General features: G+C 44.7%; 1 protein-coding gene across 1 annotated transcript in view; it reads right to left on the bottom strand.

Annotated features, from left to right (window-relative positions):
* The window catches only part of LOC146855445 (stabilin-2-like), a 1,201,024-nt gene that overhangs the window by 696,053 nt on the left and 489,622 nt on the right, over positions 1 to 15,349 (bottom strand). Inside the window, 2 exon segments of the mRNA XM_085653243.1 lie at positions 12,730 to 12,837; positions 12,938 to 13,036. Coding sequence (XP_085509369.1) covers positions 12,730 to 12,837; positions 12,938 to 13,036 — 207 coding nt within the window.

The raw sequence follows: 15,349 nt of genomic DNA, 5'->3' as shown, positions 1-15,349 counted from the left end.
CAGCCACCTGAGACTGGACTTGAACAGGACTGAGGTAATCATCTGAGGATTGTCCCCTTACAGCTGGGTCAACTGCTTGTGTCCCACCCGCAAGAGCCCTGCACATGCACCCAGTGGCCACGCACACAAGATGGTGTGCTTCATGGATTCGTCACTCACATTTGCCATGCTAATCACCAGCATCTGTACCTCATGCTGCAACACCCTCTGCATGATGCACATGATCCACAGATAGATCCACTCCAAGGAAAGCCAGACCAGCCCCCAGGTCCACGACAACAGCCGTGTCAACTACTGCCCCGCCCTCTACGGAGCAAGTACATCCAAACTCCAGGGAAAGTTGTCCACATGCAGGGTGCATCTGCACACCTCAGCTTCAACATCCGGCACCCCAGCCACATCACCGTCCACCAGAGATAGCTGCAAAGGATCACTGTCTGCTGCAGGATGACCTTCAGACTCCTCACCCACACTCAGGAGGCAGTCCACAACCCCAGACCCAAACCGACCTTGGACGTGTGTCATCCGACACCCCGTTGGGCCATCTCTGTGCATCCAACTTTGCCCTGGCCACCATTCTTCACATCCACCATACTCCAGCATGCATGACATGGTTCTCCCACCTGGCAAAACATGCCTGGTACTCCCTCCCCGTGAACATCCACATGAGCCATGACCTCTACGCATTAATGATACTCTTCCAAATTGGTCTGTCCACACAGTGTTGCAAGCGACCCCTCAGCTGCTTGAGGCCATCACGTGTGAGTATTGTGCTCCATGTCTGTATTGGATGATACATTGTGACCCATGTGTGTCCTGTACCAGACTCAGATCCCAGTGTATGGATGGCTGGAGTTAGTTCAACACTCAGGCATAGTTTGACATTTCCCCACACGTAGGTTGTGTACTCATGCAAAATGACTGCAACATATAAGTAAAGAAATGAAGATTTATTCTCGGTGGGGGGCGTGTTTAGTGTGGACAAATAGGTGCTATACAGTGGGCATAGAATCCAAAGTTCACAGGGGGAGATGGGATCCTTTGCATTTGAAGTCATCAGAGTCCAGACCACAGTGTTGGTCATCATTGGTCAGACTGTGACCAGAAAGTCCATGTGGCAGAGAATGTCATTGGATGAGGTGCTGCGGTTGCGCCAGAGGGCCAGGTGACCTGGGAGAAGTGGATGGTCCGCTGACTCTCACGGTCTTTTCCGTGGATGACCCACCTTCCTCGCGGGACCCTCAGATGCAGGCCTTGACGATGTGTGTGACACTCAGTTAGACGATTCCTCCTCCTCCTCCCTCCCTGTGGCTGGTGGTGGTCTTCGCCTGGGGGCACAGGGAGGGTTGCCCATGTTTTCGGCAATCCGACGGAGTGAACGGCTCATGTCCGTTTGCACCGTCAGGAGCTCAGCCAGTCTTGCCTCCATCCGTCCTTGGTGTTGTTGTTGACTGGCATGTTGCTCGGCCTGCAGGTTCTTCATCTCGTTGAGGGTCTCCACTACCTGGCTGATGCCCCTGGTGTCACGCCGGTATGTGTCCAGGATGTGGCATATGTGTGACATACCGGTTCCCTCAGCTGGCTGGTCAGGTTCGCACCTCCGCCTGCCTCCACTCTCACCACCCCTGCCCACACGAGCCTGGCCTGCCGTTGTGGGCACATCGGGTCTACGGGACCCCTGAGGGATGGCATTTGCGGGGTTGCCTGCCTCCTCCTGGGTGCCCGGAGAACCTTGTCCCTCCTGGTTAGACTGGCTCTGTTGTTCAGTGCGAGCAGGGCTCCTGGGTGTCTCCTGGAATGTGGCAGGAATGGGGGTGGTGGTTGGCACAGATGTACCTGATGCAGGTGCTGCAGGGGCTTGGGCACCAGATGGTCAAGGTTGGTTGGGGTCATCCACGGAGTGGTGAGAGTCGTCGCTGCCGGTGGGATCATCTTCACGCCGAGCCTGGGACTGTGATTCTTCCCCCCCATTGTTGGGGGAGATCCATGATGTTGCCCTGTGTGTGAGAGAGAGACAATGTTAATGCTGCTTCATGCCACATCCATGTTTCATACATGTTCAAGTTGGCACAGTTCCTCCAGGTAGTTGGATGTGCCTAGCATTCCTCTTAATGTCCACTTGGGGATGGGTATGTTGCGGGGGACAGATTGATATGTTCTCCTGAGTGTTTGACCTGTAGATTTTTTGCTAGGATGCTTATTTGGCTATGGATTGATCTTGTTGTGTCACATGTCCATTGTGAGAGTGGGTAAATCCGTTGCCTGCCCCGGGGGTGTGTGCTTGTGTAAGGGGGGCGGTGTGTGACAGGGCCTGCTGTTGGGTGTAGTGTGAGTTGGCATTGGGTCTCCCAGGTGATGTGTCTGTCCCCTCATGGTGCATGCTGGCATGACAGTGCGTGTGAGTTCCTGTGCTAGATATCTGAGCTTGTGGAGTTGGTGTTTGAGTGTACAGTGGTCACAGGAGGGCCTTGTGCTGCATACAGCAGGGCCAAGTGTCAGCTACCTTGTCAGTACTTTGCCAGTCCCTGTGCATTGGGCATGGTGCATGGTTATGTACCTGGGCCATATTGGCTGAGGGCAATGGTGTCTGCTTCTGAGTTGCACAATGTGTTTTGTGAGCCCCACCCTCCCAGCATCCCGGACATCCAGTCTTGGGTTTGTGGTTCGTGTAGCCTGGGACATGGCATGGCCTTGCTTTGTGAATGGGGCATGGACATGTTAGTGGCATGAGCGTGGTTTTTGAGTGTGGTTGTGTCCGGTGAGGGCTTGGGGGTAGTTCCGTGCATTTGGTGTATTTGGGATGTGGATGCCATTACCCCCACGTTACGTCAGTTGTTTGTGTACTCACCAGGCTCTGCGACTACTTCGACACTGTGTCCTCCCATCCGGCAGAAGCAGGGCCATCACCTTCTCCTCCCAGGGATGGTAATGTACCGGTCTGCAGGGCAGCCCACCTCCAGTGATGTTACTCTGGGCGTAGTCCTTGTTCATTTTCCGCTTGACTGCCCTCCGCCGATCGTACCACCTTGCTTGGCATTCATGCCTGGTCCTTCGGATGGCCGCAACAGCATTCACCCTATCGACGATCCTCTGCCACATGCGTGATTTTTCAGCTATGCTCGTCTGTCTGATCAATGTTCCAAAGAGCTGTGGCTCGACGCTGATGACTTCGTTGACAAGGATGTCCAGCTCCTCCCTTGTGAACTTTGGATTTGTGTCTGTGGGCATGGTGTGGGGTGTGGGTGTGGGTGTGGATGGTTGTGGGTGTGAATGTGACGGTGTGGGTGTGAATGTGAAGAGGGGGTCTTTGTGAAGGAGGTTGTGTGAAGGTGTGTAAGTTAAGGTGTATGGGTGCAGTTGTTTGTCTGTAGGGTCTGGCAGCAGTGGGTCTGTTGCAAAGGCTCATGGTTTGTGTGTGTGGGCCCTTTTTATTGGTCCATTTGTGGGTGTGGCTGGGTTTGAAATTTTGGTGGGTGTGTTATAAGAGGGGGTTGTGAGTTTGGGCCTCTGTTTGCCTGTTTGGATGTGCCAGGTCAGTCATTGAGATGTATTTTCTCATGTAGACGTGTTTTGTGGTGTTGTGCGAGTCGAATTGACCCTCCTTGTGCTGTTTTACAGTGTCCTGGTTCAGTACGAGTCTTTTTTGCGAAGGTAAGGTGCATACATACGCGATGTTGGTGTACAGTGCTCTATCTGCAATGTTGTTGTAAGATCTGTACATACGCGATGCTGGGTTAGGGTGCTGGGGTACGGTGTTGGGGTATGGTGCGTACATGTGGGGCTGGGGTACGGGGCTGGGGTACGGTGCATACATGCATGGGGCTGGGGTACGGTGCGTACAGGCACGGGGCTGGGGTACGGGCCTGGGGTATGGTGCGTACAGGTACGGGGCTGGGGTACAGTGCTGGGGTACGGTGTGTACATGCACGGGGCTGGGGTATGGGCCTGGGGTACGGTGCGTACATGTACGGGGCTGGGGTACGGGACTGGGGTACGGTGCGTACATGTATGGGGCTGGGGTACGGGGCTGGGGTACGGTGCGTACAGGTACGGGGCTGGGGTACGGTGCTGGGGTACGGTGCGTACAGGTACGGGGCTGGGATATGGGGCTGGGGTATGGTGCGTACAGGTACGGGGCTGGGGTACGGTGCTGGGGTACGGTGCGTACAGGTACGGGGCTGGGGTACGGGGCTGGGGTACGGTGCGTACAGGTACGGGGCTGGGGTACGGTGCTGGGGTACAGTGCGTACAGGTACGGGGCTGGGGTACGGGGCTGGGGTTTGGTGCGTACAGGTACGGGGCTGGGGTACGGTGCTGGGGTATGGTGCGTACAGGTACGGGGCTGGGGTACGGTGCGTACAGGTACGGGGCTGGGGTACGGTGCTGGGGTACGGTGCATACAGGTACGGGGCTGGGGTATGGGGCTGGGGTACGGTGCGTACACGTACAGGGCTGGGGTACAGTGCGGACATGGGGGGGTACGGTGCTGACATACGGGGGTACGGTGCTGACATATGCGGGGGGCAGGGGGGGCTGTACGACTCGTATCTGGGCACAAGTTTACCCGTGTACATGAATGGTACTGCGTTCGCTCCGTACGGGGCCTTTTCCATGCGGTTGTGTATTCGGACGGGCGGTACGGATTGTACTTGCGTGCTCGGACTTCAGTTTTACGATTGGTACGTAAAACAGTCCGGCTCCCTCTCGTACCCTTTTCCCAAAGCAATTCGTATGTATTTTTCACGTACGAATCGTACTTCGCCGGTTGTAGGGCACTTGTACGATTCGTACGTAAAAATATACGGATACGAGTCGTACGCAAAAAAATTTTAACGGATCGGAATCGGCACCCTAATATTAAAATTACCAAAATTAATAACCAATTAATTAATTAAAATTAATTAACCAATATTAATTCATAAATAAAAATAAATTACTTCCCACCCTATTCCCCTATAAACCCAAATCCCGCTGCGGAACTAAAAGCGCAAAATTCTAATAAAAAAATAATAATAACTACTCAAATTTTAACACATATATTAAAAATACAAACAATTCTTATACAAAATACATACATCACATACATATAAAATATATACTAACATACATAACAATAATAAAAAACTATATTTTTAACAAATTATGGGTCTATTACATCGTGTCGGCAAATGGGACTGCCCGCTATGTGTACGGTGGTCCCGCAAATCCAAATAGCATGCGCCCACCACACTGGCGGGCGCATCCTGCATTTTTAACATTGCGGCGGGCGGTGCTTTCAGCAGCACCCGCCGCAATGTTAAAAAGGCATTTGTGCATTTGCATGCACAACGTGGCAGGCACCGCGCGGTGCCTGCCACGTTGTGCATGCAAATGCCCATGTGCACCCCCAGCTACCTGGGTGCCCGCAACGGACCCCCACATGCAGACTCTGCATGCCTTTCCATGGCGGCAACGCCGCCATGGATAGGCACTTCACCGCCTGCATCTTGATATGGATGGCAGTGTCCTGCAGACACCGCCACAATATCAATCCCCTTTTCCGCCCGGTCTCCTGTTAGACCGACAGAAAACTGGCAGACGGTCTTTCCATCCGCCGGGGTCCCCCCCACTATCCTAATATGGTAGAGGGGACATGGGAGGCGGGCGGTGAATAATGGCGGGCGGATCGCCACTGCCATATGGGCAGTGGCGATCCGCCCGCCATTATAATAGACCCCTATGTTTTTGCAAACGATATTAAACACTTCGATATTTTTTAAATCGATATTACTTACCTTAAATCGATATTCTTGACCACAATATTCTTGCTGTCGATATTTCTGACCCACGATATTAATGACTCGATATTTGTGCAACTCGATATTTTGTACTCAATATTCTGCTTCTGAAACAGCAATTATAATAGATTTACATTTAGAAATAAAAATATGAACTTTCCTCGAGAATAGATTTTTTTTCTAGTAACTAGTAGGATTGGAAATAAAGTCCCAAATTGCGTCATATAATAGAACATTTATCAGATCATTCAGCCGTAAGTTTGTAACTAAGCCTGACTCAATCCCCTATCAAGAAGAGATGGGCCCTAAACCCGGTCTTGTGACTTGAGGTGGAATTAGTGAAAATTTAAAGAAAGAAGCTAATGAATTCTTCTAGGTCAATAAGTCTTTCTGCCCCGCTACATATTGTTTGGGACACCCATAAAGCTTTTATAAGGGGGAGCTTAATTAGTCTCTCTATTACCCGGAGTAGGCAGCGGAAAACCCAGTTTGAAAACCTGGAATTTAATATAGTGAGGCTTTCAAGAGAATTAGAGAACTCTCCAAATGTTCAGGACCAGGCCCAAACACAGGCTGAATTACAGGAAGCAAAAAACATGTTGCCAAGCTTCTTGGAGGATGGAATCTGGAAAAAATGGAAGGCCAGTAAGATATCTCACTATGAATATGGGGAGGGCAGCAGTAAGTTGCTGGCATGTAAAATCAAAACACAATCCTCTAGAAATATGATTGTAGAAATCCTAGATGCCAAGACAGGCTAAAGGTGTACAGAAGAAAATAGAAATTTAAAGGGCCATTAATCTTTATTTAAAAAAACTTGTGTAAGGAGGAAACAGTAGCAACTGGGGAACAATTGCAAAATTATTTTGAAGAAATAAATACTGCTAGTTTGATCACAATTGAAAGGGAAGTCCTTTGTTCAGAGAGAAGTATGGAACAAGTAAGATTGGGAATGGATAAACTGAAAAAAGAGAAGGCAGCTGGCCCAGATAAACTTCCCAATGAAGTATGTAAGGTTTTAAAAGAAAAACTGGCATCGTGGTATAGGGAGATGATAAACTCAGCCTTCTTAGAAGGAAAAGAGCTGTCGCAATCCTGGGAGGAAGCTACGATCAGTATTATTTTAAAACCAAACAAGAACCCTAAGTTATACAGTCATACAGACCGATATCCTTCTTAAACTGTGACAACAAGATCTATACTCAGATCCTAGCTAAACAACTGGACAAGATTATAGGGAACTTAATACATGCTCATTAAAAGGGTTTTATTAGAGGGAGACAACTACATGACTTGACACATGAGCTGATCAGAGCAATAGGCTTGGATGTAGGAGAGTAAATCCCCCTGAAGGTCCTTACTTTTGATGCTGCTAAAGCTTTTGATGGGGTCAGCTGGCTCTTTTTACACTTAGCAATTAGACAACACAATTTGGGGGACAATTTCTTGGAAAATATTAGCTAGTTACAGAAATCCTACAGCTAGAATTCTGGTAAATGGTAATCTAACAGGGCCGATAACAATTTAAAGAGTGACTCGTCAGGGTTGCCCCTTGTCTCCTTTACTTTTTAATCTGTATATTGAACCATTGGCAAATAAAATAAGATCGAACTTAAGTATCAATCAATTCAGATGTGGAGGCTAGGAGAAAAAAGTGGGTCTTTATGTGGATGATCTAATGACATATACAAATGATGTTGAAAGGTCCCTCTCAGAGATCTCAGAAACCCTAGAGGAGTTTGGGAATGTGCCAGGTTATTCTGTAAACAGCGAAAAAACTGATATTATGCAGTGCTCCAGCCCTTTAGTTAAACAGGAGATTAGATACTTAGTGATCCATTTACAAAGACCTCGATAAATCAGCCCAAATGAATTTTAATAAAGTAAAGACCGAAACTAAAAGACTACTTAAGATATGGAGCAAACTCCCGCTCTCACTTTTAGGAAGATCGAATCTTCCCAAAATGTCTATACTACCAAAGTTTGCTTTTATCTTCAACGCAATTCCCTTAGAGTTTAATCTAGATGCCATCAAGAAACTACAAGTTGATTTTGGTAGTTTCATCTGGTCATATAAAGGAGTAAGGATTGCCTGGAAGATGATCCCTCGGAGGAAGATACATGGGGCATAGAAAGTCCAGACCTCTTATCTACTATTTAGCCTTTCAGTTTGAAACCTTTAGATCTCTTCTAGAAAAGGAACTTTACTCCCCACTTTTAAGGCCTTAACAAGAGAACATGCTGAGTATGACAACTTTTTTTCTGTACAGATTTGGCCATCCCAAGTAATTTAAAAAGGTAAGGCTGAAGACTTTGAAGGCCTCATGTAAGACTTGTTACAAACCAAGGCGGTCTTTGGGAATACAGTATTATTGTTCTTCAACTCCAATTTGGGACTCCCTAGGTACTCCTACATGCTCGTTTGATAAACTGGCAGCTCCCCTGACTGAAGCTGGTGTAAGTAACTGGGGTCAAATTCTGCACAGTAGATCCTTTGTTTCATGGGACATTTTGGATGAACTAACAGCAGGATGCCTTTCAAAGTTAAAATATTATCAATTAACAAGTTGGACAAGAGAACTGTAGAAAGTGGGGGAAGGGAGTACAGACTATGAGATAAAGCAGCTACTGAAACCCCCCCCCAGCAAAGGAAATTGCAAAATTGTCTGATATGTTGGTAGAAGCAGGAGAAGAACCCTACTCTGAGATGGGAGAGATCTGGAAGAGGGACCTGCCGAATATATAGACAGAAGAGTTATGGCAAGTATCTATGGCTACTTTTTGGTCAACTATAAAGCCTGCACCCCTTAGGAGAAACCATCTTTTCACAGTACACAGAGCATATTGGACACCCAAGAGGCTGTCCAAGTTGGGTAGACAAGAGGTGAGAAAGAGCCCTAACTTTGGTAAGAAGAAGGTGAATGATAACAAGGTCATAGACAAAGGCATTAAGGTAAGCCTAGCAATGGCAATATTTGGGGTTATTGATGGGAGTGATAAACCGGTGAAGTTGTTTAAAAAGCAAAACATTTTGTTGTTTGTACTAATACTGCTGGTGAAAAGGGAGATATGCCTAAAATGGGTGTCCCCCCCCCTACTAGGTCTGAATCTGCATAATCTGTCCAGAGAATTAGAGCCTTAGAATGTAAATCAGCATCAGTTAAAAGAGTAAAGTTTTGGGAGCTATGGGATGTCCAGGGAAGATTATTAGTTTTGGATAGTAGAAACAGTGGGACAAGGAAAATCTGGCCTAATGATTATGACATCAATAACCACATTTCTGGGAAAGAAGTTGGGATATTAGGGTCCTAAGAAATAATCTCCAAACGCTCATTCCAGATAAATTGTTAAGGAAGCAGTGGGTTCTGTTTTTAATGGCGCAGTACGGCTAGAAACCTTGCCTCTAGCAATAAATAGGGGAATCGATGACGCTGGCTGTGTCATTTAACCAAACCACTATGAGTCTTTCAGATGTAAAATGAGGAGTAAAAAAAAATTATAATAAATCGCACTTGATTCTATAAAAAGTATCCTCGTCACACACAATGGCTTTCCTTCTGGTAGAAGCCCTCTGCCAAGCACTTTGCTATTTCTTCACCACTCCCCACTCTCTTTCCTCTAAGTTTCTCTACCATTTAGAGAGAAGTCAGCAGAGGAGGAGCTTTATTTGTTAATATATGGAATTTTGACTTTTTTCTTTCAGAGGCAGCGAGGAAATTATTAAGCAATCAGAATACAGTGCTGCATATGGCTGCATTTTCAACAGAAAGTCATAAAATTCCTTAAATTGCGAAACAGCTATTGTCCCGTTACTCTGCTCCCCTCTTCCGCATTACCTGTCCATTCCACTCAACCCTATCCTGTCTACTCACCCACTTTTATATCTGCCACCTCGCTCTATCCCCATCTCTGAAGACGTGTCACATCTTTTTCTTCTGGCCCACACACCTCATTTGTTTCAATGCTGTGAAGCAGTTACCACTCTTCAACAATTGTGAACGTTTCTGATTTTATATAACACAAAATGGACGAGGAGGCTTTTTAATAATTTGTCTTCTTTCATTTAATATTGTTACTATGATTTCTATTTTAGCTATTTTACCCGTAAACAGAAATATCAAGATATTACAAAAGATTATGAAAGGTCAATATGGAGAGATCCTTCAGCCATATTCTAACAACGCATCCACAGCCACCTGGCTGAACCAACTGAAATTTGGGAGATAAAATAGCCAGTGGGAGGTTTCATTTTATGGGAATTAATTCAAAATCTGCCAAATTGCTATAGAGAAGTATGTTCATGTTTTAAAGAAGAAAGTGAATTTCATAACTGCAAGGACAGGAGACAGTTGCGTATACTGCAACAAAGAAGCTAATACGAGCTGCAGTGTCTAGGCGGCTGACAGGAAGACACTTTAGGGCATGATTGTTGTTCCTGCTTCGAGGACTGTAGACAAGATTGCCATATGTGTACCTTCATCACCACTGGTGTCTCACTGTGTAGACGTACCATAGTGTACGCTTTATGTTCCTGGTTAGTGAAGAAGACATTGCCAAAGCACGTTATGTGACCAGACGTTTCACCAACATCCAGGTTAGGGAAGGGATACAACCTTAGCCAGAGGGGCTTCAAGCAAGTAGAAAATTCAGGGTAACACATGTCCAGTCAAACTGCAGGGTATTAGCTGTGGGGTATTAGCTTAACGTAAAGATCAAGTGTTGGATCAGAATTGTGACAAAAACCTTAATGCAAATAAGGAGGTGTAAGTAGGTTTACTGTTGGCATAGTGAGTGTGGCAAATAGCCTTGTTGCTGTCAGAATCTAGGCAGAGGTACCCTTCTCTGGAAATGCCTAATGCTATAAAGTGTTAAAACACCTACAATGCCATATGTTCTATTTTTCCCCACATCAAAATAGAGGTAGAAAAAACTTTGATCTGGTACCATCGCCATAGGAGCATGAAGCAGGGGTGCTGAGGTATTGCAGCATGCCCAAAATCCATGCTGCATTCCCAGAAGATGAATGAGCAATAAAGATTACTTTAAATTTTGTATTTATCTTGCCACATTTGCAGTGCATTCAAAGACACATGTCAAATGTTAGTCTAGTCTGCTAACTAATATAGTATTTAACAAATTGCTGCTTATTCTTTTATCATGGAGACTGGTGTTTACTTTTCTTTCTCTTCGTGCAAATTGTGAATGTTAGAAATGGGGGTCTCTAGTTGGCATAGAGTGTCTGTACCCAGCCAAAACCAGTTCTGTCCTCACTGGTACAGCTTCCTGGCAGGAGTTGGAGACAGCATTATTGAAGGCAGACCAGGCCCATGCAGATGAAAGGAAATCTCCTCCCCCTACTCTAAATGCCGCCCAAGTCTATTCAGTCCAGCCCTGACTCATCTGACTTCTGGAGCCAGTGCCCCTCTCCAGACCCTGTCATCCAAAAGCCAAAAATGCAAATAACAAACCTAGCAGAGGCACACTGGATGGTTGGGCAAGACAATACCTACTTTCTAAAAGTGGTGGTATTTTCAAACCCAGATTGTTAAAATCACCCTCACTAAAAGATGCATTTTAACATTCTGAGTTCAGGCATACTAAACTTATTTTTCTACCTTGTTCTCAGGGCCAGTTATGTTTAAAAGATGTTATAAACAAACTCCTCATTCTGTCCTATTGAACAGGTAGCCTTGCAATAGAGAAAAAGGAAATTGGCAGTATTTCACTTTCAGGATATGCCACACACTCAGGGCATGTCCTACCTTTCACATACAATACACCCTGCCCACAGGGGTACCTTGGGCCTGCCTTAGGGGTGACTAATATGTAGAAAAGGGAAGATTTAGGGACTGGCTGGTGTGCACTTGCCAAGTCGACATGGCAGTCCAGACTGCACACAGGCTCTGCAATGGCAGGCCAGAGTTATATTTTACAGGCTGCTTCTGTGGGTGGCACAATCAGTGCTGCAGCCCACTAGCAGCATTTGATTTACAGGCCCTGGGCACACACAGTGCGCTATACTAGGGTCTGATAAGTATATCAAATATGCCAATCATGGAATCACTAATCCATAACAACAATTTACATAGGGAACACTTGCACTGTACAAAGTATACAAAGCATCTAGGCCAGCAAAACAGAGTCCAACACACAGCAAAACACAGGAGGCGAAGGCAAAAAATGGAAGGGAGACCCACGCCAATGGTGCCAGGTCTAACAGTGAAGATTTTGCAAACTGAACTATGTGACAATCTTGTGTGAAAGGAAAAACTCTATGTTGTTGTTTTCTTCCAACACACATCAACATTTAAATTCCTATAAACTATGCACATATTAAAAAATAAGTTAACAAGTAGGACAGCACAAATATGGCACTTTTTCTAATTCTGAAGTGAGTGTGATGGAAATAAAGATTTTAATAGGATCACAACAGATCAAGACACCTTAGATGGTGATGTGCACATGACAAATATTCGCTGCCGCCCAATTTCCACATATTACTGTTTGTGCGCTATGTAATCAGTAAAATTGTCTGTTTGTACAAATTTAGTGATCATTTCAATGGAAAATGTGCTGCCTTTAAATAACAGTGGGATACCAAACTATGCTTTAATAATACATTTGTGACAGAAAGCTCTGAAATGCAACACCAGCTATATACTACACTGTTACCACTCTACTGCTAAATGGATGTGGCTCATTTGTGACACCTTTTCTTTAGGTGATGCCTGGTTTTTGCAGAATCCCTATGACCTTAATGATGCAACATTGATTGCAGCACCCTCAGTCTTCAAATTGTTCCAGCACCTATTGAAATTGGATTCTATCTACTTACATGTCACATCCCATTATGGTCTGCATAATATTGAAGACATATCTGCAAGCTGTCCTGTTTTTCACTATAATTGTGACAATATAACTAAACCAAAGAAACAAACTTAGAAACACATACCAAAGTTGCTGTTCCCTTTTCACGACTGTATTTCTCAACTGCATCATTGTTTGGAGCAAATATCGTGTAAGCTTCAGATGCTTCAATTTCTTTTGCCAAATTGTATTGCTAGGATTGTAAGAAAGAAGAGAATATGTTTGACAGCACTCTTTCCATTACATTATCATTAATGAAAAAGAAAGATTGGACAAAACACAAGGCTTCTTACAATGATGTAACCCCGGAAAATGGAATAATCAGGCATCTTGCCTAATTGGGTCAGCAGATCGGGCAACGCGGAATTCACAAATTTCACGGGAGCCAAGACCTGGGCCAAAACAAAATACATCTCTTCATTAGAATGGCATATTAATAGTGAACAATAATTTAAAAAAATGCACCAAAATACATAGGAACAAACACTTGCATAGATGCTGCTTTTGGATACAGCTTATAAAAGATCCATGCTAACATTTACTTTATCAAAATGTTTTCAAAAATTATTTTAAGTGCACGCATATAGAAATCCCTTTCCATCACTGTCCTCGCAAACTGTGCAATTTGGGACAGCCATTAGTGCAGAAGTATGAGAGGGGTAACATGTGAAGAAATAATCTGCAATACTGAAGATCACTGAAACATTTTAACATAGTTTGAAGACTGAAGAATGAAAGACTGGAGAGGAGCAGTGCTTTACATTGGCAGGTACCAAGTGCTGGCACTTCTTTAATTTATAAGGGGGAGTGTCAGCATTTGGCAACAGACTTGCAATATTTTTAATGAGGGAATGCTGCCACTTCTAAGTAGCAAACAGGAACTCTGGGAGGATGAGCACCTGCATGTCTATATTTCAGTTTCGAGCGCAGGAGAGTAGTAAATATATACACTTGACTTGTGATTTACTAGCATCTGTGAGGTGCCATGAATCCAGATGGCAGATCTAAAGCTCGCGGCTGACAAACCCAAAGAGATTTTCTTTAGCACCTGCTGAGCCAAGCATGAGTCTTGGAACAGTTCTCTAGTTTTGTGCTATGCCTAAGTGACGTCTTACCATTTTTAGGTCTCGCCTAAGCAGCTGTAGTCAGGATATGGGTATTAAGCTCCGCCCATTTTCCGCCCAACTTTTTTAATTGGCTCCTGTTACTGTCCTTTGTAAATGGTAGCTTGTTATTGGTCAATAGGTTTAGTAGTCCCTCCTTAGTATTGCCTTTTCTCTTGTTGTAAACTACCATGAAGACTGCCCCTGTTACATGTGTTGTTACTGTAGATGCTATAATTACAGTCTCTGAGCACTATTTTCTTAAATCATATTCTCCTGCCAGCAACAGCAGGCAGGACACGCTCACCCCCAACGTTTTTATTTTTTTTAACCAGCGCAACACACCTCAGCTTTAATAATGGCGTCCTCGCCTTTCTTTTCTTATTTGTTTACATTTGTAGCAATGGTGGTACCCGTGCTTTAGCTTTAAAAATCTTAAGTGTGGGTGCCGCTATTGCTTACAAAGTAAATAAATAGAAAAAAAATGTGACTGCATGCCTTTTTTTTCTATTTCTTTACTTTTGTTACAATTGCGGCACCCGTGCTTCAGCTTACGACGTTTAAACCTAAAGCGTGGGTGCAGCGATTGTAACAAAATTAAATAAATAGGAAAAATAAGCATGCGCCCATCATTTCTTTTTCATTTATTTACTTTTGGAGCAATGGCAGCATCCGTGCTTAAGCTTTAAACATCTTAAGCTAAAGCGCGGTTGCCATGATGGCTTCCAAAGCCAATAAATAGAGAACATTAATGCAGCGCAGGCATTTTTTTCTATTTCTTTACTTTTGTTACAATTGCAGCACAAGTGCTTTAGCTTTAAAGCACGGGTACTGCAATTGCTTCAAAAATAAAGAATTAGAAAAACAATAATTTGCAATACAAAAGGTCTCGCATTAATCTAAGATTGAGCGATTGGTATTGCATTATTATTAGCAATGCCAAGGCTCAACCTTTCACTAATGCGAGACCTGTTGCACTGCAAATGCTTGTTTATTTTTTTTACTACACCCCTCTGGAAAATACATTTTGGGTATGCAGTCCTTACCCTACTGTCTTTACCCAGCAGGATGTTACCATGCAGGTAAGTAGGCAAGTACCACGCAGACCCTTTTTTGGTACTTTACCACACAGAACCTTACCACAAAGGTATTTGTTTGGTAAATGCCATAAATATTATGCAATTGAAAAAAAGGAATTTAAGGCTTAAAGGATGGAAAAGGGTTAAGGAATGGATAAGGGATAAGGGTTAAGGAATGTGTAAGGATGGTGGACGGCAGAGGTGAAGGAAGGTAAGGTGTTAGGGTTTTGGGGCAGGCAGACATAAAGGGAGGTAAGGGAATTTTATGGTACCTGAATGTTAAAGGTAACGAGAGGTAAGGGTTTTTTCGGGTTGGTTCAGAGGTGGGTAGGAGAAAAGAAAGGAAAGGGCTTTTTAGGGTTCAGGGCTGGGTAGAGGGGCAGGGTAAAGGTAAAGGAGAATTAGAGTATTCAAATAGGGAGTATTTGGGGAAGTCACCCCCAAAACAGATGTAAACATACATATATATTTTTGGGAAGAAAAAAAACAAAGGTTAAACCGTTGTTATAGTTATGAAAACTTT

The sequence above is a fragment of the Triturus cristatus genome, chromosome 4_1, assembly GCF_964204655.1.
Source record: "Triturus cristatus chromosome 4_1, aTriCri1.1, whole genome shotgun sequence".
Taxonomy (NCBI): domain Eukaryota; kingdom Metazoa; phylum Chordata; class Amphibia; order Caudata; family Salamandridae; genus Triturus; species Triturus cristatus.
This window is presented reverse-complemented; position numbering and strand designations above follow the sequence as displayed.